The 24928-nt window shown below is 37.6% G+C and overlaps 1 protein-coding gene across 3 annotated transcripts; it reads right to left on the bottom strand.

Annotated features, from left to right (window-relative positions):
- Positions 1–45: 45 nt before the first annotated feature.
- LOC135694592 (galanin receptor 2a) lies at positions 46–24925 on the bottom strand. 3 transcript variants are annotated; one of them, XM_065213401.2, is made up of 3 exons: positions 24748–24925; positions 11781–11841; positions 46–3680 (listed from the first exon to the last, which is right to left on the bottom strand). In XM_065213401.2, exon 3 carries the CDS (start codon positions 3535–3537, stop codon positions 1897–1899), a length of 1641 nt encoding a protein of 546 aa, XP_065069473.2. In that variant the 5' UTR covers positions 3538–3680; positions 11781–11841; positions 24748–24925; the 3' UTR covers positions 46–1896. The 3 variants fall into 3 exon arrangements, with proteins under 3 accessions (XP_065069473.2, XP_065069476.2, XP_065069472.2); XM_065213404.2 differs by lacking the exons at positions 11781–11841; positions 24748–24925 and adding an exon at positions 7774–8749 and having other exon boundaries at positions 46–1159; positions 1998–3680; XM_065213400.2 differs by lacking the exons at positions 11781–11841; positions 24748–24925 and adding an exon at positions 7774–8752.
- Positions 24926–24928: the final 3 nt, after the last annotated feature.

Below are 24928 nucleotides of genomic sequence, written 5' to 3'. Positions count from 1 at the left end.
AATTACAATTTCATTAATATGAACTTACAAGTTTGAAGAAATTGCTAAATGAAAATAAAAAAAGTGAAAATAGCTACACTTGCTATGATGACACAACGTAAATATTTAAAATTTATAACATTGACAATTACAGTGCTGATGACATAAGAAGCTGCTACCGGCATTTCAAACTGACGTCATAAGTTCGTGACAATGCTGTAGCAATCTGTAATAAAGCTTTCAACTAAACAAAAAAGCGGGGAAGCTATAGTGATACAAAGGGACTGATGCAGCGTATTTTGATGGCCTCAAGTTAAATTAGGTTCAAAACCAAAGCTCCTTTCCCTCCACACGTGAAAAATCATTCCATCAGATTCGTCTCTTGGAGATGGTGGACTGGAGATGGCAGTGGCGCCCTAGAGGAGCGCATTTGAAATAAGGGCCGCAGGTTTTGAAGCTAATTTTGAAATGACGACAAATGATTTGAGCACCTCTCCCCTGCTTACCTAATGGTGGCACCCAATGTGTGAAATTGAACCCTCCTGACGTCATGGGTTTGACGTTCAGATATGTATATTATACAGATGAAGAAAAAATGCCACTTATTCACGCAATTTAACCAATGAACCTATAATTAATAACTTTTTCATGGTAAGCTTCTCCCGACACAGGAAACCCCCTAGTTATGTTTCCTAGCATTAGGACCTACAAATTATCCTGAAAAGAACAAGTTAATTGGATTTTACCCTTACTGTTCCTGCTGCCTTATGTACTTTATTGACAGACGCTTTGACTTTTGCATCAGCTTCTTATGTCACCAATGCAACGAAAAATTCCCGATCAACAGGAGAAAAAAGCTAAGAATATAAGTCTATAGATGTTTCGCAGACGATATCGAAATCGCTATGCCAATGATTTTCAACCAAAAGTTTAAACCAGTACAATATGCTGTAATGCAAATCACCAAAGAAGAGGGTTGGGGAATTGCAGCGTAGGCTATCAGATGACTTGATATTGTGCACGTGTGTGACTGGACGTTCTTGCGACGGGTTGTAGTGGATTTTGCTGCAGCTGAGTCGGGCTACGCAGAGTCAGAAAATAGGGTAGTGGGTGTGACATGGCCCAAGCCAGTCTATGGCTTCAGTTGATAACCAGAGGCACACTTTAGTTTACAACCGAACTGAAAAACAATCGCTTTTTAATTCAGCCAAGCAAGAAAACTACCATGTTTATAAAGATGCACAAAAACACAAAAAACAACTATATCTTTCTACCAGAATTAACAAATATTGGCAAAAAAAATAAACGTATGAAAGAACCATCGGTTGAAAGATTCCAGACGGAAATCACAAAGGATTTTAGAAAGGACACCGTCCTTGAAAACGAAAAAACACGATTTCATACAACCGCACCTAATCAAACATGCAGATCAAGTAAATTTGAAGCCATCTTGTGATCATAGAACATCGCGGAGTTCGCAACACCATGCCGGAATTCGATGGTTCTATAGCAAATTCCAATCTTTCAGTTGGGGCAAACCAGTGACAAATTCATGGCGGATAGGGGCCGCTCATTTACTTTTTTGGCCGTGAAACTTCTTTAGTGTATATAGAGAAAATTACTTTTGAATACAAAGAAAAATACAGAGGAATGTACAAATCTCGATGATATAGGCCGCTATTGTATTTATTGTGATCTTTGCCCCATATGTGTCATGTGTCGCGATCTCCGAGATGGTCCACATATATGGCTTGGCCTCCTTACCCTCTGTCCGCCCAAAATACAATAATTCAATTCAGTACAACTCAGCAATTAAAATAGCAACTGCACGATAGAAATACCAGTCCGGTATGTAATCCTAGCGAGACGAGCCAAATACCGGTATCGAACAAACCCTAGGATGTTTATCTGCAAAACTTAGAGTTCAGTGTCAAGAAAATTGTTGTTCAATTGTTCGCTAGGACTTATGCTTTTATAACCTTGTTTTGTCACTGCACTCAGTTTACTGACAGTCTTACCTTCTGAGTAATTATCGGTAGTCTTCTTTTGGTCATCAGCCAACTCTGACAAAAATGCACCATTGGTTGCATTTAGTTCTTCCAGGGGGCGATCCTTTATTTGTGTGTACTTGCCGGGTTCTGGGTCCGGCGATGGCGCATTGCTGCGCGTGTCTTCTAGCGCTGTGTAGGAGCCGTTCTGTTCCGGGATTTTCTGGAGATGGATTTTTGGACTGTCGTCGCTTCTGTTGGCTGACTTTGTGGAATTCTTGCGAGCAAACACATCGTCACTGCCAGAAGACGAAATTCTTGAACTCCGAGATGATAACACACTGAGTGAGCGAGGAGGGGTCCCTGTTGAAACGCGCTGACTTGCTGCGTCTTCAGCGAATGGGAACCCTGATTTTCGAAAGCTGGTAATTGTGTTCCGTGTATTAGACTGGTCTGTGAATCGCCGGCGACGGTAGTATGAAGAACGACTAACGAATTTAGCCTCCCATTCGTATCTGTAGTATTTTGGACAAAAACAGCCGAAAAGTAACGCAATTGTCGACCTTCGAAAAGACTTGTGCAAGCGCGAATAAATGAGTGGGTTTACACAAGAATTTGCAGCTAACAGTAGCGACAATACGCGGTAAATTCTAAAGTTCGTCTTAGTCAATGGCACTTTGTTGTATGTTGCGAGAAGACTAAATATATTGAACGGCAGGACTAGCGATACAAAAATTATCACAACGATAATGAATAGCTTGGTCGCTTTCCGTTGCCTCCTTGTGCGAATCGTTACGACATTGTCCGTTTCACTGAGTCGTCTTGCTGAGACAGAGCCTGACCTGAGTTTAAAAATTATAAATGAATATAGCCCTGACATTGCTAATGTCGGTATCAATACCTGTATAACAAACAGGGCCATATAGAACTTTTTGCGCTCATTGATGTCCAACGTAACCATACATCGATAGCGTTCAACACCAACTGCCTTTTGCTCCAAGTGAATGAAGTATGGAGACGCTATGCATGCTCCAATAAGCCATGTAACAAATACCACGACTAGGTTGAAAAAGGTAAGGCCCTGTCTAATTCTCAGAGGCCATACAACAACAAAAAACCTATCAATGGCTATTGTAACTAGTGTAAAGGCAGACACAGAGATACAGGTCGATGCAAGCCAGCTGGATAGCTGACAACCAATAAGGTGCCCATTTCCTGGGTCATGGAGCTGCAGTGCGTCTCTAAGCATCTCCAAAGGCACAGTGAATGTCCCTATCAAGTCTGCAACGGCCAAACTGACCATAAAGACTTCGCAAGTTTTCAAGGCACTCCATCGCAACGAAAATATAATTAGAACAAGGAAATTTCCAAATGTGCCAACCAACATAATCAAGATTGAACAAATTACAGTTACATAGTACAAGGCATCGCGGTTTGGCATACCACTGCCCTTCAGGGTCGAGTTTGTTCCGTTGTTTGTAATATTGACTAGTGATTGATTTAAGCCCGAGGAAGCGGCAGATACAAGGGTAAAACCCATGGCTGCGGTACTCACTACTATGCTGAACATTTGGGCCAACGTATGATTTAAAAAAAACCAACTCTTGTCTCTTGCAACTATCTTGATCCAAGATTAAACAGTGTACACCATGATTAAACAGAAATGAACTTGACCTTCCATTCCAGAGGCTGTTTTAGACTCCAAGGCCATACCTACAGGAAGAATAAAAACAGCATTTAAGAAGGAGATGAACGAGAGGAGTTTTAAACGATAGCTTTGAAAATAACTGAGTTTCAAAAGCCCAAGGGCTTGTCACAAAAGCTGCAGGTCAGACGCCACAATTACACAAAAATCAAAAATCTGCCACAGGAATCTGCTTCTTCCCAGACCGAAGAGTGTGTCATTTGTTAGCTGTGCCAGGTTTAAGTATCGATCTCAAACGTGTACACCGAGGGTTTATTTTATACACCATAGACCTTATATAAAGATACTATAAGGTCTATTAGAAAGGCTATAAAAATTTCATTAATAAAGAAGAAGTTAAAATATCGAGCTCTTGTATGACTTAAAACATGGTTCGAGATAATTTTAAGGGTAATATCAATAGTCCCGAGATTTAGGACTTGATTCCTATAGAACACAAACCCCTAACAAAACGTAGCTCTTTTTCTAAAAAAAGAGTTACTACCAATATTGATTCAATAAGATATTTGTTGAAATATAAGTGGACTATTTGAAGGAGTTACATAGCGACATTGGTATCATTGTTACGCCAGTAAATGAGCATACGAAGTGCTGATTTAAAGTCATTGCAGTTGCAAATGCGGAAACGAAGGTCTACTCGGTCACTTGAAGAACGATAGTTGTTCGTCTCTGTTGTGAAGTCAATATATTTCGTAGCCCACGCCATCATGGGCGATTCGTACTCGTCCCAGTCTTCTTACGGGATATATTCACGCCCTATATTGTAAGGTTAAGTTTTTTGAAGTAGTGAAGTTACGATAAAGTCACGCTACACGTTTATGATGGGCTAACAAGTTGCGTTTACGTTATAGTTTTATATAGTCACGTTTTGTATATATTTGAAGATAAAATCAACGATATGGAGTTTCATTCAAGTCTACGCTCTACAGAAGCTATGTTCAAAATAGTCTCTCTAGCTAGCTGACGCAGTTTCGACATTGGGTGTTGGTATATAAACCACATAAATTCCCAGCTTATACTCCTTGCACAGGCTTATATCTTGGAATCACAAAAGCTGTTGAGTTCATTATCTTTAAAAAAGCTTTCTTAAGTGTTATCGTCTATTCTTTATTGAAACAAAACGTCACTGATCAATATCCGGAAGGTCTGTAGAATTAAGTCTGTATTATCGATATCAAGATAAAAGACATTAAGACAATATCAAATGAAATTGGACAACCACGTTTCACACTATACTTAAGATGTCTGGATCTTAATCTTGCGATTGTTAACAATTGAAGGAAGTTTTTGCTTCTAAAAGCTTAAAAACGTCTGGAAACTGTTTAGGCTTGAAGTCAGATTAAGAAGAAAAAAGTTTTCCTATTTTCAGACAAAATTTTGCACACAAAGTATTACTCTTACCAACAAAAAGGAATAAATTAGTTATGTTATCGACACAGGTATGAAAAATGTAAATCAACACAGGTACGCAAAACGTACCCAAAGACTCAATAAATGGGTAATGTTATCGACACAGCTACGAAAAACGTACCAAATAACTCAATAAATGAGCAAAATGTGTGAAGCAAACAAACTGTTTTTTATAATATCCTTAGTGGCAAACAGAGTAACTCATCAACCACGACGTTAACAGCAACACACCGAAGAACTTGTTGCAAGGCACAAGGAAAAAGGAAGCACCTTTGAGCGTTTTTCATGTATCAAGTCCATTAAAACAGACCATCATACATTCCACTATTTAACGACAGACCCCCCCTTTGCAGAGAATTCCGCCAACTATGCTGTCTTTAGACTGGTCACAGTAGCCACGTAGTTGCAGGGGGCACGGGGGCTGTGCCCCCAAATGAAAATTTTGACAACAGCTTGCCCCCTCTGGCTACAGTTTTTCCAAATTATATTTTGAAAATTTGGCATATTTATAATTCCATGACCTTGATTTTGTCCAAATATATCTGTTTGTTATATATCTGTTTTCTTGTTTTAAAGCCTGCCCCCCCTGAGGTATGGTTCTTGCACGAGTTTGCCCCCCCCCCCTTAGCCGACACCTACAGCTACGTGGTTGGGTCAAAGATTAACCTCTTTGAGCCGTTAATACCTCCTATCAAAAACCCATCGGTAATATTACATTCTCAGCAAACTGACATACTAGACACTCGTATATCAACCACAATGACTTTTTTTATGATAAGACCAAATTGACAAGACCTATCTATGCTTGTTTTTAGAGCCTACTTGAACTAAAGCCACTACGTTTTCTCGATATCGCTAAATTTTGCAAATTTGCCCACTGACAATGACGATGAAAACTCGCTTGCCACCTTCTATCGGCCATAAACTTCTTTCCATCGACTGCTTCACATGCTGCCATTGTTTTTAGGTGATGGCATGGTTACATTTCCCAAAGCAGAAAATTAAGGAAAAATTTTACCCTAATGGCATTAGCCAGCTTCTGTTATGTGCTTCTTACTATATTTGATTTGATTTGATTTGATTTGATTTGATTTGATTTGATTTGATATGATATGATATGATATGATATGATATGATATGATATGATATGATATGATATGATTTGATATGATATGATATGATTTGATTTGATTTAATTTGATTTGATTTAGCACAATGTGTGCAATTACATACAAACCTGACAAAAAGAAAAAGGAATGTTAAGTAAAAAAGTAGTAAAGGTTAGAAAAATTCACCATTAATAGTTCTTACTCATCCTCGAATTTGATTTATAATCCACTTGCTCATATTTAACTTTGAAATCTACTGGCGGCATCTATCAAATTTTCTTTGTGAACGAGAGTAAAAAAGCCACGAATTAGTGGTGTCTCCACCGGTTTTCACCCAAGTTTTCCTAGAAGACGATTTTCTAAATTCTCGAATTCCGTTGGCAAACCTTTCAGGGGGAGGGGGGGGGGGATGGGCTGATGGGCTGATCAGATCGATTTTGATTTTCACACTTGCCAACGTTACGAAAAAAGTTGCTTGAGAAGTTGCTTTCTTAAAGATAGAAAGAAGATAAATAGACAAAGAATACTAAAAAAGACCTTTCCAAGAGTCTGAAGGGCGTGGCCGAGAAAATTTGTTTTCGTCCACCCCAGTTCTTTTGAGCTGGCGACGCCATTGCCACGAATACGGCTACAAATACACGAGCAAACAGCAGCTCATGCCTATAGATACCGGCGTGACCTTTGCCTTTGGTTTGGGTCTTCTGCAACCAACAATTCGCACGGAAGTGGCGTAATTCAGGTCGTGACCTGGGAAGTATATTCTGCCGTTGAGTGCTGCCAAAGATTAGGCCCAAAGAAATTGTATGATAAGGCCTCCACAAACTGCATGGAGACTTCATTCTATATATTTTAGGTACAAAACTGCCAAGAAAAATCATGGTTTTCGAAAAATAGTTATGGCATGAAGAACAACTGCTTTGCATTCAAAAAAGCAGAAGAGGTTGTTTAGGGGAAGGAACCTCGGGTACCCTATGACCTGGAGTTTCGGGGTTGAAGAACTGGTGTACCAAAATCAATATCTTACGAAAATACCAAAGACTTATATATATTCATGCCATTTTCCATAACTCGAATTGATATAAACATAACTAGCGTGACAATTCGCAAAATGACAAAACAAAGGCTAGGTGCATATTGTTTGCAAATAAAAGAAGATACAAATAAAATAATATAATATATATTGGCAACGGAAAAAGGTTTGGAAACGGAAAATTTATAAATAACCATTTAAACTGTTTCATTTCAGATACAATTAAGATCGCCCAGACGACTGGCAAACAACAAAACAGAGCGTTTACGGTATGAATGAATCATTCAAAGAAATAATTCACAGGTCGACCGACTGTATTTGGCAAATCACTTCTGTCGAATTCCTGATAGTATCCTTAAAAGAAATCACTGAGTGTCCGATCTAAAATACGTGTCTGAAATCTTCCGTCTGCGAGCAAGGAAGCGGATGTCAGTAACTGGCCTCATAAACTTGCAGTTGAAGTTATTGGCAATGTTTACAGACCAAACGAACGAAAATGACAGCGGGAAAGTATTGAAGACAAATACTTTTGTAATGATAAAACGAACTTACTCAAAATGCAGGCTCGATGTCTTCCTTGTTACTTCGATCGGATCAAAGAGCACATGTAACGCTGTGCAGATCCAGATTAAGTGCAAACTGTGATGATGACATCGATCGCAAAATTTTCCCAGTCATCGTTATCATGACGTTTATAGACTAATTCAGCTAGAAAAACCAGCAGATCATGCCAATAATGAAATGTCCTAACTCGATAGTGGATTTGGCTCACCGTTCTAAATCTAACAGGACACAGGTAGACAATCACGTGAATAAATGGAGCCGTAACTAAGAAATTAGCGGATAATTGACCAAGGAATCTTCGACGTCAAGGAATAATCCCTTCAATAACAATATCCTAAATAGTGATTGATGACTTAGAGCATGCCAGGTGGGTGTTCATTTTTCCGTGACGATAACAATGTGTACAATTGTGTGAACACAAAGGACGATCCCTATTTCCGGATGGGGGTTTCAAATATATATTAAACCTTAAAAGGAGCACTCCCTGGCCATGCGGTCATGCTGCTACATTAATTAAAGTTTGGGGTTTGAAGCACATGCTATTTTGTCGGGGGTAAGGAGGGATGTGGTGGGATTTAGCTACAAAGTGGGAATTTCCGTAAAGACTCAGTTTCATTGAAGGCTGGTAGCAGAAATGTCCATATTTAATCGACTGCTACAACTTGCTAAAATATTGGTTGAGTCGCCAGTTTTCTTGCATTCTATGATGAATCCTGCCTCACGACCTTCTATGTAGCGCATGATTTTATTTCATTCAAATCCTTACATGGAAGAGACATTTAAGAAAGAAGGGGTAACCCCCCCCCCTAAAAGTTCATTTAACAGGGAAAGGGCATTTTTCTAAAGGTTAGGGATGTGTTCTTGGTGCAAACCCAATACCAACATCCCTGACACCCCGAAGAAATTGTTTCCTGTTTCGGTCTTCCGCCCCCTTACCCCAACCAAAAGGCATAACAATATATCGCTGGCATGTACCATACTCATCTATTCCCACTAACCAACTTGAAAAACTGACAAGTTTGAAAACGGGTCTCAGAGAGGATCAGCTTTAACCCGGGTATCTTTTGACCCACCTGCGAGTTAATGGAAACGCCGGAACCCGGATAACTTCTGACCAATGAGGTGTATAGAATACGTTAGAGGGATAACTCTGTAGGGAGGCAGTGAGGCCTATCAATTTCCGCATTGCACGGCAAGAAGTGACTCACAGTGTATGGCGTTTAATGAGGTGTATTCCCACTTGCAACAACAGCAACATTGAGATTAGTGGGAACAATCAAAAACGGATTAAAAACGGGTCGAAGAAAATTGCCATTTCCATTGACTCAGGCTAGTGGAAAGGTTGCCTCAGGCTACTCTTTAAGCAAAATTCTCTCACTTGTCCCATTGCCTCTTTTCAATTTTTAGCGTCCTTGCTCGTAAACTTTGACGTTGTATTTTATAATTCAAGTTGATAATCTTCGATTAAATATCGGTTCTGGATTCTCATTACAATAGTTCAAGAATAATAACACGTTTTTAACGATTGAAAGAAAATGGCTGCAAGAAATTTTCTGGAATATATTTCAAGCTAAACTAAAGGGCGTAGTCGCAAAAGGTATCAGCTCGCTTTGCTCCCAGAGAGGCCTCTTCTGGTTTCTTGCCTCAGGCCTTGCAACAACTATTAAATGCGTAGCCATTTTCACTTTTAACAAGATATTACCATGATATTCAGTCAAAGCAGACAAAGATGCTTGACCTTAACGTTGTCCTTGATCTTTTTAGAAGAAGATATCCAAAAAGCAATATCATACTTTCTTAGGCAGAAATAAAGCAGTAAATTGCTAAAATTGGCTAAGCCAGTAAACGATGTATACCGTGAATCCTGCATCCAAAAATATAAAAAATGAATGAACCCCCAGGGGCTAATTCGAGGATTTACGGTACTGTAGAAGGGCCTACAAGCGAGGCACATAAAAAAATTTGCATATCAATTTTCGGCAATTTCAAACACTTCAACGAAATTTAGTTTAAAGAAGGTCTACATGATTTGATTGACGGATAATAACGTTGTTTCATTCATTTTCAAAACATTTAAAGATTCAAATAAACTGTACAGGGGTTCATGAAATATGTCAACAACTTTTTTTATAGTCGCCGGCACTTGACAATTTTGGTTTCGGCCCCAGGCCATTTTGTACACTGGCCTACCATAAGTAAATTACCACAAGTTAAGTAGAGTATCGACCAGCTTATCTAATCATTATTCTGTATGTTTACAGTTGCTACATTGACGCGAATTCTTTCATCATTTTTTAATGCCACAAGTTAAAGGCAATCTGTCATGACGTTGATTGGTTATAAGAACAAAGGGATTTTTATTGTTTCCAGTCCCCCTTTAATTTATTGCATTGTAAAAAATATGGCGGAGCGCTGGAATCGTGTTTGGGCTATTGTTTCAGCTATTGTTCTCGTTAACCAATCCACAACGAGACAGATTGCCTTTAACCATTACACTTGGATTAATCACACGGAAGAAATTTACTTTTCATTTGTTTATATTGATCATCATGTTAATCTTATCATCATTATCTTGATCTGCAGCGTCGTTGAATGAAATCCTTTGATACATAATTATTTGCATCAGAGAACCATGAATATTGATGTTCTTGAGGCAGCTTTGTTTTGTAGTACAGTGATACTTGATAATCCATTCACGAGATTTTATAGTTTATAGACACTTTTCTGTAAATTATACAGATTAAAAAGCAGTTGACTAGGTGTAGCTCCTTGTAGAGCATCCACGTTTGCCTCAGACTCGTGGTCGCTAACAAAATTGCCTGCTTTAATTAGATCTACTGTATGATTTTCTGAAAGCGTGAAAATGAGGTTTCCTAGCAGCGTGTAAGGACCAAGGTGGGTCAAATGTCTCGAGCGTCTCAGCATTAATATTTTGAACTTTGACCGAAAGAAATTCTGTTTTAATTTTCTTATAGCATCTGGGAATGTCTATCGCAGAACAAATAAAAGCATAGCATGGTCCTACTTCTAAAATAGCATGGGTGCATGATGTATGATTATTTTTTTGAAACTAAATTTTTCGATGATAGGTTCCCATTGAGGAATCATTTGCTCACTCCTCGTGTTTGATAAATTGTCTCTTTCTCCGTCAATCTTATATTGTAAACAGAGTCGAATTGACTGAGGCCAGGACACTGTAAGAAATTGTATGGTATGACGTACTGCAGTAGTTGTTGCTGTTGTTGTATTTTAAGGTACACGTGAAGTATGCGTTAGGATAGATTTGAGTTGAAGTTGATTAGAGAAGACCTAAGTTAGAATCTACGGAATTATACAGTGCTCTATTGGAATTAGAATTTGAGCCTGAACCATATATCGTTGTCTTTCTTATCCTTTAACTACTATCTGTAGTACTGAACTTGAGCCACCAGCGTATATAGCAATTTCGCAGACACAGAATTAGGATAAGGATCATTTTTATTCTGTGACCAGAACCCGCAAAAGGCCTCTTTCCACTTTAAAATTTGTCATGTAAACATTCATCTTACATCTACTCTGTACATTTTAGTAAAACAAAGTGGGAAACACTTCGTAGCCCTTTAGGAGTGAAATTAGGAGTGGATTTAATTTCCAATTTCTTCACAATTTTTTCTTGATACACAATCTTAAAAATTAAACTCTACGCTAGGAAATATATACACCTAGTTGTGGATGGAAATAGGCCAATCAGAGGCGCGAGCGTAGAGCTTTCGATCTATGTTTTAACGTTTAATACATTAACTACGAAAAAATTTCATCGTGACAAAATTTTGGAAAAATATTTTGACGAAATTTTCTTCGACTAAATTTAAAATTGGACGAAATTTGGTCACGACGTACTTTGTTGCACTTTTTATACCCAACTGTACTATTTCTTTCATTCGTTCACAGAGTTCAGCGAGAATACTTTACATTTTATATCGAAAATGATAGTAATGATAATAAAAAGAACTCACTTTGTTCGAAAAGTAAAACGCCGATAAAGGCTTGACCAGCCAAATCTTTATCTTCTTTGACCTGAGTATAGAAAGATCAGTCTTTGTAATTAAATGCACGCTTGTGGTAGTTCTACAGAGAAGGTGCAGAGATTAATTAACAACTGCGTCCACATGCCAATACCATGAACTCTGGTATGTTTGAGATTTCCGAGAGACCAGATTTAAATATGCATAAGGCACAGGTGAAATGCCTATCTTTGTAAACATTATAATATCAGGGTCGTCAAGGAGTGAATTCGTCGTTGAAAAGCATCTATGTTGTTTACTTTAACCTGTTTGTGTTTATTGCAATGTAAAAAGCCGCTAATGAAGCACCTAATTATCCTAAAACATTAGCACTGACCATGCTTATATTGAAATTGTGGTCAAGCAAGCAGAGACTAATCATTTCTTAGATAGATGTGAGCATTGTCTGGTATTTGTATTTGTTTCTACCTAGCATCCGAAGGTAGTTCTTAGAACACTGAGAAGCTTATGCCTGGGATTACAGAGAGCTGGCGGCTTTTCTCACTCTAGGTGGAAGTTTGGTCATGCCAGGGACACGAACCAGAACCACGGACCCTTGGTTATGTAGTCAGCGTCTCTAACAACTGGGCCATTCTCACACCTAACCTTCCAATCCCCACTGAATGTTATCTTGTCATGACAATATCTCTTTGAACCAAGGATTAATTCAAGATGCAGTGATGACCAATTTGTGCAGTGATGAATCGAAAATGTGCAGTGGTGAAATACTCCAAATACTACTGTTTTCAGAATAAAGACAAATGAGTACAAACTATCATCGCTTAAATAAAGCAATAAAGGTTTTCTTCTCGTTTTAGACATTGGCTACTCATACCAGTACCCTCAACATGTTATTGTTGAGACACACACCACAATCTTTGGAGTGAATACCATTTCTATCATTTTTATACAATATATTGATCAGAATATTTTTTGGTTTGGGTATTCATAAAGTTAGCCAGGCATAGTTTTGAAAGATTAGTAGCAGTTACAGATTTTTATCATATAGTTAAAGACGACAAACCTCATTACAATAAAGGCTATGTTTATGGATATATCTTAGACAGATTGAAATATTCAAAATGACAAGGGGGCTCCTGCACAAAATCCTGCAGAAAACAATAGCAAAAGTAGAAATTTGCCGATTTCAGGCATGAACAAGGGGGCTCAGCCCCCATGAGCCTCCTAGCTCTACACCCCTAATTAGAGATCTAGTCTCCAAAAGAAAGCCTTTGAAGGATCAATCAGTAATATACAAACACAGTAAATATCATTCCACTTCGTTTCCCCCATTTCCAAAGAAATATTATATTGACTCCATAGGGTGGAAGTGAAGAAAACTTCCCTGTTTTCAAGTTTGCTACTCTGTTTTCTTTTGGTCAGGTTTGATATGTTCTGATAACATGTATACATAATCTGTGGTAGCTGTAGTTAGGCTAAATTACACTGAAAGTGTCCTTGAAAATAATGTAAAATGTCTTTGTTCCGTCAAAAGAGGTCCAGTCAAACTTAGCCACACCCATAGCCACACCCTGTTTTGGCCCCGCAAACCTGCGATTTACGCTGTTTTGTGCAATGATAAAAATTTCTTAAATCAATGCCTGCTTTGCACAGCCATGCAACTTACTTCCCCGAGATAGAAGAAATACGTTTCCGTGCATTACTTACACTTTGATCACCCTGATTCTCGGTTAATCTACTAGCTAGGACTTTTGGTAGGAAATTTATTTTGAGATGTGAGACAATACAACTTCATGTATCACAGTACCATCATTGCCTGTAAACGATGTGACGCAGTAAGCAAAAAGCTTTCTATTTGAAAACCAACAGGTGTGGAGTTGATAAAATCCTACTTTTGACTTACAGGTGCTTCTAGTCACTATTCACTTTCTTGAATACCTTGACGCTCTAACAGAAACACCCCAAACGATAATGTCATAAACAAATTTGCCATAGACATATGCAACTAGAAGCAGTGCTATTAAACGGCGACATAAAGGCACATCTGATACATAAAATGTTTATTAAAGCATTCTTGATACATGAAATGTTTATTAAAAGTTTTATGCCAAATTATACACAAACTAACTCTTGGAGCCCGGGTTTACATTCAAAAGTTTCTTAGTCAAATGCTTTCCTCCGGCACCTTGAAGAGTCAAGCTAAATTATGGACCAGGTAAACATTTTGACCAATAAAAATGTCCATATACGGTCGATAGTTACATTTCAATACCTTGTTTTATAATCAGTAACATGTAGCAGAGTAGCTTATGAAAAGCTGCAAGTACATTGGCAAGTTATGGCTTTTCCTTTTAGCTATTGTTTTTAGTCGAGTGATTTTCTGTCAGGAAATAATTTTTTGTCTGTCACCCAGACAAAAACGGCAAGCGGTTTTACATGATGCTTGGACTCGGAAGAAACAAATGTGGGTAAATTAGTAACTATCCTTGTTTTCTTGTGAGAGCTTAACAGGAAATGTTTTATTTGTTTGGCTTGCTAAGTACACTAAATGAAACTTCTTTGTTTAGTTTTTGAACAGGAAATACACATGAAACTGAATACGAGCACCAAAATCGATACCTGTTTTTTGTTTCTACTCGTATTGACTCGTTAAAAATGGGTGGACATTGCTTATAAATACAGGAACACGCCTTGGGCATTAAATCACGAAGCGATGAATCGTGATAGAGCAGACATATTCAACAACAACGTAAATATAAATGTCAAAGCAAAATTATTCAGATGTCAATTTTTCTAATTAGCATAGATAGTTTTGATAGCTTGACTCTATAGAGTCATAAATGACTTCAACCATATTCGGAAGCAACGGGAGATTCAACAGAGTGGCGTTCTACCACAAAGAATTGGACCACATGCCATAAATCCTCTATTTGCCACTCCACCCCCTCCTATGTAATAGGGTATTGATAATTGAGAGAGCAATAGCGAGAGATAAAGTGCAAATTGTATTGAAACTGCCTAATGGTCCTTAATAGGCAGGGCATTCCTCTGAACCATCGACCGCATTGCCTAACCTTTGTTTTCTCGGCTGATTATGGAACAATATGGTATAACGAATAATTTAAGCCCTTACAACATTTTCAAAAATTCATCAAAGTCACGTTACCGATGACGTCAAAAGGCTCTATTTCCTAGACTGAACATCATTGTAACTTCTCAAGTATACGTCTGACTTCAATATAAATGCTAGATTCGGGCTCGCCTGAACGAAAGCTTTCTAATGATATATACACATCACTATTTTAACGATGTCAGCAATTTTCAATGATGACGTCATCACTTTCAAAATGGCCGTCGACCAGCGAGCTGACTCTGATTTTGCTAAGCACAATTTGGCATTATCGCAATTTGACATCATGCATGGTTTTGCTTGACACTTTCTTATAACCGAGAAAAAGCTGCTCCTTCGCCATCAACAGTTTTTCATTATTATTCTTTTAATTTTATTAATTAAATCTAAAATAATTGTTTCCGAAGACCGGACCTGAAGCCGTCGGTACAAAATCGAGCTTTGCACAAAGGCCAAGGGCTTATATTATTGGCATTGCCAGGAGACAGGAGGAAACAGTTATTATATGATTTATTACTTTAAAGCCTTTATTTAATACCCCTGACAGGGCTAGATACCTTGCCAATCACTCATAAGGTGCCTGTCTATCCAGTATGCAAGGAATATACCTTGATTCTTTCTAAGATATGATCTTGACATATTTCATGTTTTTGTTCATGCGGATGAAATGGGGAAGGCAAAGATGAACCAAATTATGTGAACGAATGCTGACTTGTATAGTCAGATCAAGGTGCTGATGGGTTGCTTTCATCAACTCATGGGTTCGCCAACGTCTTTTCCAAAAAAACACACACAGTCAATGCCCATAAGCAATGGCAGATTGATGCAAAAACTGTTGATTCTTGAAAATCGTCAAAAAACTGAAAAGTCGCTTGAAATCACTAAGCTGGAGGATTTGTCTGCTTTGTTGAGCATGGTAGCAGCTTTGCAGAAAAGCAACACTAAGCTACTTTTGCAAGCAGTGCGAAATATGATTCTGCTTACATTTGCATTGAATCACATCAACTATGCCCGCTACTGGACATACTAACACATCTGCTTCTCCATTCCACTTCAATCATTACAGGGTGTGGGTGAACAAACTACAGCATTCCAAGATTGGAACAAATAAGAATTTAGAGGAAATTTATTGCGATTCAGAAAGCTAAAGGGACTGCAGGTCCATACTGGTCTGGCTTCAGCAAACGTTAATGCGGTTAACACTTGGATTGCTACGTCCCACATTCATAGCAAGTTTAGAGAGGCTCTAAAAAAATACTTTTTCGTAAAGTCATCATCAATTCACAAGTACAGCATTCCAGGTAGGACAAAGCTCCTTCAGAAGCATAATGGTAGCCTTAGAGAACTCTTCGAAGCTATGGCACCAATCGGTTTTCTGTTACACCTGCGAAATCGACTTTAACTGGTGAAGAACTAGAACAATAAAGTTCTACTGACCTCCTTGCAGCGTCGATCATAGGAGAAGGGAATATGCATCGCTTCACAAATGATCGCCTGATTAATGGCAGCGTATAATTCTTCACGCCGATCAAAAAAACCAAAGCTGAAGGCAGATCTGGAAAAGATCAAGGGGACACCTACCGTGGCCAAGGAACACAAAAACAGGCCTTTAACTACTCATTTTGAAGACAGGAAGTCTGCAAGAGGCATTCACTCATCCCATGACAAGCGTTCCTCTTTCAATTGCTATCGCTACAGCTGGTTCAACTTTGTGTCAGTCAGACAAAGTAACTTTGCAACGACTCTTGCTCGAAGAGTGGCAATGGATCAAAGACATGCCTCCGAAGTCTGCCGTTTGGATAGTAGACGGAGTGGTAGCAGTTCGCTCCATCAAGCCGATGCCAACGTACCGAGCGCGGACGCGCAACCTTATCAAATTTGTTGCTCCTGAAGCTGGGTATAAGTTGGTGAACCAGGGCCAAGAGGTCATTTAGAAGTGTACTACCAAAACATGTTGCAAGGATATAAATGCCACGAGCTCCTATATCAAAATTAGAAGCAAATTGATATCATAAGACTGATTTCTAAAGGAAGACACATTGGGCTTTTGCTTTTCTCCATGTAAAACGCAAATGGTTCCCATTTCGGAAGAGATGTTTGCCTTAATCTACAGGCTTTACATGCTTTATCTAGGTGTAATTCTAAATCCTATTTCCGCAACGTATGAAAGGTAAGGTTGCTGAAGACAGTCATCAAGAGCCCGCGATACCTTGAACTGCTTGACAGCCTTGGAGAAGGAAAAGTGGTTAGTGATAGCGATATAGAAGATTTTCAGAAGTTTGTTCAAATGGTAATGTATTCTGACAAGGTCAAGAGAAGCTATGTGGAAACAAGACTAAAAATGTATAACAAAATGAAAGTAACATTTAACTCCCTTCTGATTCACATTCCTAGAAGATAGCCTACTGCTGATTGCGTTGCGTAGAACCATCCGTCAAGACTTTCTTTCGAAAGTTGTGGCTGGAAGGGTCTTCTGAAGAGTCTTCCTCAAAATCTTGCTGCCTCCTTCTTTGAAGTCAAGACGGAAAAACAAGAGCCGACTTTCAGAAAACGTTGGGGCAGATGTTGAAAGTGGCAGTGAAAATCTCCCTGCTCCAAAGAAATACAAGAGATGTACTGAGGTACCGAAATAGGCCCGTAGTGTCGACAAAATCGGTGCTAGTAACGAATACAAGGAAACAACAGACCAGGTAGACTCTGACCTAAGTAGCACTGAACTTTCTGATGAACTAGAGAGTGAACGGGAAGTTTATGACTTCAGTTCGTCGGAGGATTCTGGCGGTAAATGGATTTGAGGCAAATATATAACGTAAATCCTCGAATAAGCCCCTGGGGGCTTATTTATTTCTTATATTTTTGGATAGAGGCATATTCGTGGGGGGGGGGGGCTGATACGAGGGGGGTTATAAAATTATTGTAGACATTAAGAAGACATTAGTAAAAGACGTCATTTATTTTAATAGGAATTTCTTTATGAGCATTTAATTAATTACTACCAAACGTATGAATTGTTGTGGTAATTCAATAAAACCTCAGATGGCAAAAATCATCAAATTGAGGGGTCCCATTCGAGAATTTATGGTAGCAGTGGGGGCTTATTCGAGGGGGGCTTATTGATATTTTGTAGTGCTAGGGTGGGGCTTTTTCGAGGGGGAGGGGGCAATTCGAGGATTTAAACGTTAAATTGAGTGATGCAGAATAATTACCTGACAAAACATTGCCACAAAACGATCCAGAAATGCAGTTGATTAGATCAGAGCTTTTGTCTAAAATGTACTGTTCGACGGCCATTTTGAGAGTGATGACGTCATCATTGAAAATTGCTGACATCGTTAAAATACTGATGTGTATATATCATTGGAAAGCTTTCCTTCAGGCAAGCCCGAATCTAGCATTTTTAATGAAGTCAGACGTATACTTAAGAAGTTACAATGGTTTTGAGTCTAGGAAACATAACTTTTTTGACGTCATCGGTAATGTGACTTTGATGAATTTTTGAAAATGTTGTAAGGGCTTAAATTATTCGTTATACCATATTGTTCCATAATCAGCCGAGAAAACAAAGGTTAGGCAATGCGGTCGATGGTTCAGAGGAATGCCCTGCCTAAGAGAATCAATGCCATTGGTGCAGTCGCAGTGCTTGTAATTTCTTTTCTTTCCTTAGCCACTGTTTTTGTAAACTAGAAGATCGCTTTGTTGGTGTAGACAACAAGATTGTTGTGAGTTGCTACTTTGAGTTCCCCGCTTAATGTAAGGCAACTTTTAAAACAGTCTTTCCGCGAGTGCCATTATATTTAGTTGTTATGATCTATAACATTAATAATAGGAGTAATGCGGTCATGATTTAAAATACATTAAACAGTACATTTAATAAATTAGAAGATCGATCAGTTTTTACAAAAGACGGAGTATTATATAACAGGGTTTTAAATTTCTGCGAAAAAAGTTTACTATCGCAAACTGTACCTTTGCGGTTTCATTTCCAATGCCGCTGTGTTTGCCGCGTCGTATTTCTCGTTTAGCCCTAGCACCTGGAGTCATACTCAAATATTGCAATCTGGTATCATTTGCTATATTTTTAACTTCCCGTTTCGAAATTTGGAATGTCTTTAGAGCGAACAGTCAATTTAATTAACGTACTCTTTAAGCCCTAACGTACTCTAAATCTTATTTCACTAAACAGCATATCTCATATTAAATCTCATATTTAACCTCAATGCTCTTATCTTACTCAAAAACATTCCCTAATGAAAATTAAATTACGAATCTAAAGCTTTTGTTATTTCATTTCTTTGAAATCGACTGGAATCAAGAACAGTTGATGTTGAAAATAGAATTATAACAGATCTTAGAAGTCCAAGGACAATTAATATATAAAAAATCGAAAACTTTTTCATATTTTTGTCATCCATATGACAATCTTCGTAAACGTGTAAAAATACAATGATCCTATAGTCCTTTGCTGTTCCCATTCATTTGCAAAATTTAATCCCTAAACGAGATCATTGCTCGCATCCTTACACGTTTAGTTTACATAAAATTGTTCAGTTTACAAAGCATTGTTTAGTTTACATAGCATTGTCATCAATTTTTAACATTAGTAGAATAAGAGATGGGCAGTACTAAGCTCATTCTTAATTTAGACTCTAAATCATTGTAAATTTGCAATGCGACTTCAATGGTACAGCAACTGCTCCTAAATATACCAAGTGTCCTAATGCTCGAAGGAACATTGTAACTTATGTTTAATCGAAAGTAGTTGTTGAAAATTGTTGTAGTAGTTTGTACAACAAAATAAACACCTCCATACAATTCATAGTAAGGATAGGTATAATTTGCACAATAATTGAACCGTTATAGCACAATGTTGAAAAAACATGTTTATCGCTGCAATTTGCAATAATGCCTATTCAAATATCATCGAAAAAGTTTGGAAATCAGCTTTAATATCGTCGAAAAACCAAATCTAACACCAAAAAAGGCCGACATTAAAAGAATTCTTATGAGTTTAAAAATTTCTTAAATAAGCAACGTATTTATAAGACTATATAAAACGTTAATCTAGCAATCGAGTTCAGTACATATCTTTCACTGAAAATGTACACAAATATTCCATCTTTTGGTCAGTTTTTTGTGGAAAATTTGAATAATTTGAAATAGCTCTTAATTTATAAGCAAATTCATTAAATAAAGTAATGGTTGGTTGAAATCATCCAAGAAAACTTTGCGCCAAGGTTGTAGGAACAATTTGTCAAAGCTCTATGTTTTATTTTAATTTTCAAAACATGATACTTTTTGCTTACGTGAGGCTTTTAGCATACAGTGGCAAAGGGAATACTTTTGAAGCTTTGAATTTAGGCCACATAAACAAAAAAAGTTGTTTAATGCTAATCAATGTGTAAAGTTAGATGTGATAAGAGTTTTTGTGAGATATGACGCGTGAAGACCAAACCTTTACGAATGGATTACTATTAATTTGATATCATTTTTAACTTATTTTGTACACGAGTCAGATATTTGAACGCAGAGTGTATCATGCTGGTCTTTCAGGTTATGCGGCAAAGTTTTAAAACATCTAGAAACATTTATGACATCATAATTTTGTTGCTCTCTTGAAAGTTGATTTCTTTGACATACGTGAAGGCAGTTCGCAGGTTAACTTTGGTGAGAGTGAAGCTTATAATCGGCGAAAGAAACGAAACGAAACGAAACGAAACGAAACGAAACGAAACGAAACGAAACGAAACGAAACAAAACGAAACGTAACGAAACGAATAGTTTTGAGTCAGATTATCTTATGAAATATATGAATAACTGTCTTAAATGCATTTAAGAGACCTTTTGCGTCTTCTTCTTTGGTGAAAAATTCAAAGGTGCTAATTGATTTGGTAACATTGATACCAACAAGCTAGGCGATAAGATTAAAACACAACAAATTTTCCCTCCACGAGCTTAGCAAAATCCTAAAACTTGTACTTCGTTGTCAAAAGTGGAAATCCTTTTATCCAATTTGGCGTCCTTCAAAGAAAGGTGCAAATACATACATTGGAAGTTCTATTAGAAAAATAGCGTTATTGAAATAAAAGAGTCAGACATGTTTACTTTCTATCCTAAAAATAGTGCATTTTGTTCAACAGAAAGAGGTAAAAATCACAGCAGCTGCCCTTGTTCAAAATTATTTCCCGCATGTTGACAGAACTGCAACTGTAAATTTTTTTATATATACGATTGGAGCTGCCGCAATAAAACAAAAATTTCGCAAAAAAATTATTCATTTGACATTTTCAAGAGAACTAGAAGATTTTTCCCATTAATTATGAATGTCAACATAGAATGTAGAACACAATCAAGAATATAACGCAATATGTATTTAAAATCCCAAATAATGTGCTGAAATCGTAAATGCTTGCTTTCTTTCCGGCAATATTTTTCACAATGTCTGCACCCTAGAGTTTTAATCTATGCCCGAGATTTTAAGCAAAAATAAGCTTTCTCTTTTTAAAACCAAACGCGTACCATTCCTTATACAACTAGGTTGGGACAAACAAAAGTACCAACAATGATGGGATTTACGAGCAAGACCACCATTCGAGGAGCATGCCATAGTTATTTTACTTGCACTATGGGCAATAAAATCATCCAACATACTTCATGGTTAGCAACTTTTGTGAAAGACTGATGGAGCTAGATGTTTAATCTGCGAAAATAAACTTCTATGACATTTATGTTAATCTCTTGGTTGCCATTTTAGAACTAGGCAGCAAAAGCTCTCTTACCTATCATTCTTTAAAAGCAACTCTAGTAGATATATTTGTGGTATGTTCTATGATTGTCATGATATGGGCGTGGCTTTTAAGTAGCAGTGCCTTTGAAGTTCTTTTTACATTCCTACCCAGGCATAAAACTTGTAATTTTTGCAAAAAAGGAGGAGGGGAGGTAGACGAGCTTAAGATCTTGGTGCAAATCATTCACCTTACAACCATGTCAACGTACATCTCTCTTGTCTAGCTTTGGAAAATTGACCAGAAATTCTTAGATAAATTTTTGGTCGCCTGGACATTGCGATAACATTTGGTTTCCTTATTGGCTTAGGAATTAATATAGATAAAAGAATGTCAACTGGAAGACAAACCTTCTTTCCCCACGTGTTTAAACTTACCCAAAGAAAAACTGTAAAACTCCTTTCACGTTGCAAGCTTAATTTGAAATTATATTGAGGAATGGGGGATCTTGGCAAAACTGTGTCAAGATCACAAAATAAAGAACAAAAAAGAACATCCCAAATCAACCCACACTGAATCGTAAATGGACACGCAGCTGAAATACGAGCCCAAATTCCATCTATGCATCTGCTAAAAACCAACCTGAAATATTATCAAGAATACAATAGATATAGCTTAACCAATTATCCTTTAAACCTTGAACTTATCACCATTCTAAGCCTGACAGATGATCTTTAGAATGATTAATCAATTTAAAAATGGTATCAGACACTAGAATTAAAGAACACTTTGTTGATAATTGGGAAGTCGCTGTTTTTTAGACTATATGTCTAGCCAGAAGGAAATAAATGAAAGAAAAAATTAAAAGCGATAACAACAAGAAGCAATCAGCAACCAAATGGTGTGCTCCTATAAACTTGATTTTCCCGGCCCATAAACGCCCCTGTTAAGAATCATAGCATCAGTACCGCTCAGTGCTATCGGTAATTTTCTTTAGTGTTTACTGTTTATGTGTATTGAATGAAGAATCAGTCTGCTATTACGTAATCGGTCTGTTCTTCAGTGTTGCATACCGTATAACAAAAGACACGCTTCCGTATGCGGATCAGAATGGTTCGAAGATGTCACTAAAATTTTCCGCTTGATGCAGTCGATAGATCATCATCTAGGTTTTTATATACTTTCATTTTGAAACAAACGACCAAGGAACATAGTTGCTACTGATCACAAGAGTGATTTAGCAATTAGCCTCACTTGACCTGAGCCTGTATATTGCAGCTTGTTTTCGTTCAAATCGACAGTTGCGAATGATCACATTCAGCGTGAAACCCGTGTGGCAGCTTATAACCGTACTGTTCTAAACACCAGGTAGCGTGTTATACGGCACCGAGCACTACATGACAAACCAGTAAACAGCAATTTTCATTTTCAAAATATGCATTTTCTCTGAATTGATATAAGATATTTGATTTCATAAATATGATTTGCGATCGTCACAAAGAATTTCTTATAAATTCATATAACAAACCGCGCAAAACAAAATTTAAGGTATATGTTTTGAAATGTGCAATATCAGAGAACAAGCTTAGACTGAAAAGACCTTACAACTAATTTCCCTTTTAATCGAGAAGTTTCATGTGTTAAAGCCCAGTCCGTTTCGTGTCATCTGTGGGCGATGTAAGGATGATCCACGACTTAACAGGCCCTATGACACCATCAACGAAAATTACACAACGGATCATCTTTATTTGGAATTCCTATAGTGCGTCCTAACATCTAAAGTCATAGTCGATTTGGAAACAAAGATCAAAGCTAATCTTTAACCCAGAGCAAACCATATATTTGTCAACAAACAAGATGTTGTTGATGGAATCTTAACGAATGTTGAACAACGTTAAATGGGGGATATTTAAGCGCATTCAACATCTCACTAGGCAACATTTAAACAAATGAAAAGGGATTAAAATTCATTGAACGTTCAACAAGTCAAATTTTCAAGTGAAATCAAAATTTAGTCGAGCTATCCACAAGTGGTATGAGCAAGAATAATGCCTCATCCCACTTCGTACGTTTATGGGCTCCACTTCACCAAATGTGTAATTCGTTTCAAGGAGACTGAAATGTTCTTTGTGCCATTAGAGGCTCATTTGCTTTAAAAAGCTTCGGTACCTGCCAGATTACTTTGATGTCGACGGCTAACAATCTTTTATTCTCTTTGACCGCTAATTTGTATTGATCCACCTTCATACATATTCAACAATGATTCCAATTCGTACAAGAAAGTATTCAAGATCTACAAACGCACCTGTAATTCATAGCCGTATAGATTCTTAAAGACAATTTTTTGAAGACAATTTTGTCTCTTCTTTAATGTCGGCAAAAATTATATTGATCAAGGTGTTGTCTCTTATGTAAATCTGAGGGCGGCAATCATTTAGTGCTAACGATCTTCTAGAGTACAGACATGGTATTCACGCATCAATTGATCAACTTTTCTCCACTTTTCCTCTACATTTTATTTATATCTGCAAAACGGTATAGCCCTGTTGACTGACAATAAGTTGCGCAAACAGATGCATAAACCTACGCCTAGATTGTGGTCAGTTGCTAGAATTTTGCGTGTTCAGCTTTAGATGTGTTTACTAAAGCAGCCTTAAAGATAATTAAGGAAAGACGCTTGCCCCGTAACATGCTTGGCACCCATGCACCTAAATTGGGCATTGGTACGGAACCCCAATTTATAGTCATATTACATGTTACTTACTATCGAGCTTTTCATTTTTCATAGAATATAAAAGCTTCAGTTACGTGGGATACAGAATCCTGAATGGAAGTCAAATTTTAAGAAATACGTCATCGCAACACAATTCAAGTCGTTTATGACATGAAATTACATAAAGAAACTTTAATGATAAGCAATTTTTTGATGTGGTAGAAGGCAGAAAACAAGATGTTTTCATTCATTTTCCAAAGGGGAAAATGAATTTGTCTCCTCAATCTTTCTCTTCAACGGATACAGTAGACGTTAGAGTAACAAAGACAGATACAAACAGTGATAGCATATTAAACGATAAATCAACATTGAATAGACCGAAAGCAACTTTACCTTAGTTATATATTGATGATTTCTTCCGACGACTGCGTGTGTCTTCACAAGCCAAATTTGCGTGCCGTAATGAGCAGTGTTCTCTTCAATAATGCATATATACAGCTTGTGACGTCACAAAACCGCGTGGGTAGAAAACGATTCGTTCCTGTTTGAATGTGATATTGAGATAAGCAGTGGC

Source organism: Rhopilema esculentum, chromosome 8, assembly GCF_057945365.1.
Source record: "Rhopilema esculentum isolate cy_ngs chromosome 8, ASM5794536v1, whole genome shotgun sequence".
Taxonomy (NCBI): Eukaryota; Metazoa; Cnidaria; class Scyphozoa; order Rhizostomeae; family Rhizostomatidae; genus Rhopilema; species Rhopilema esculentum.
This window is presented reverse-complemented; position numbering and strand designations above follow the sequence as displayed.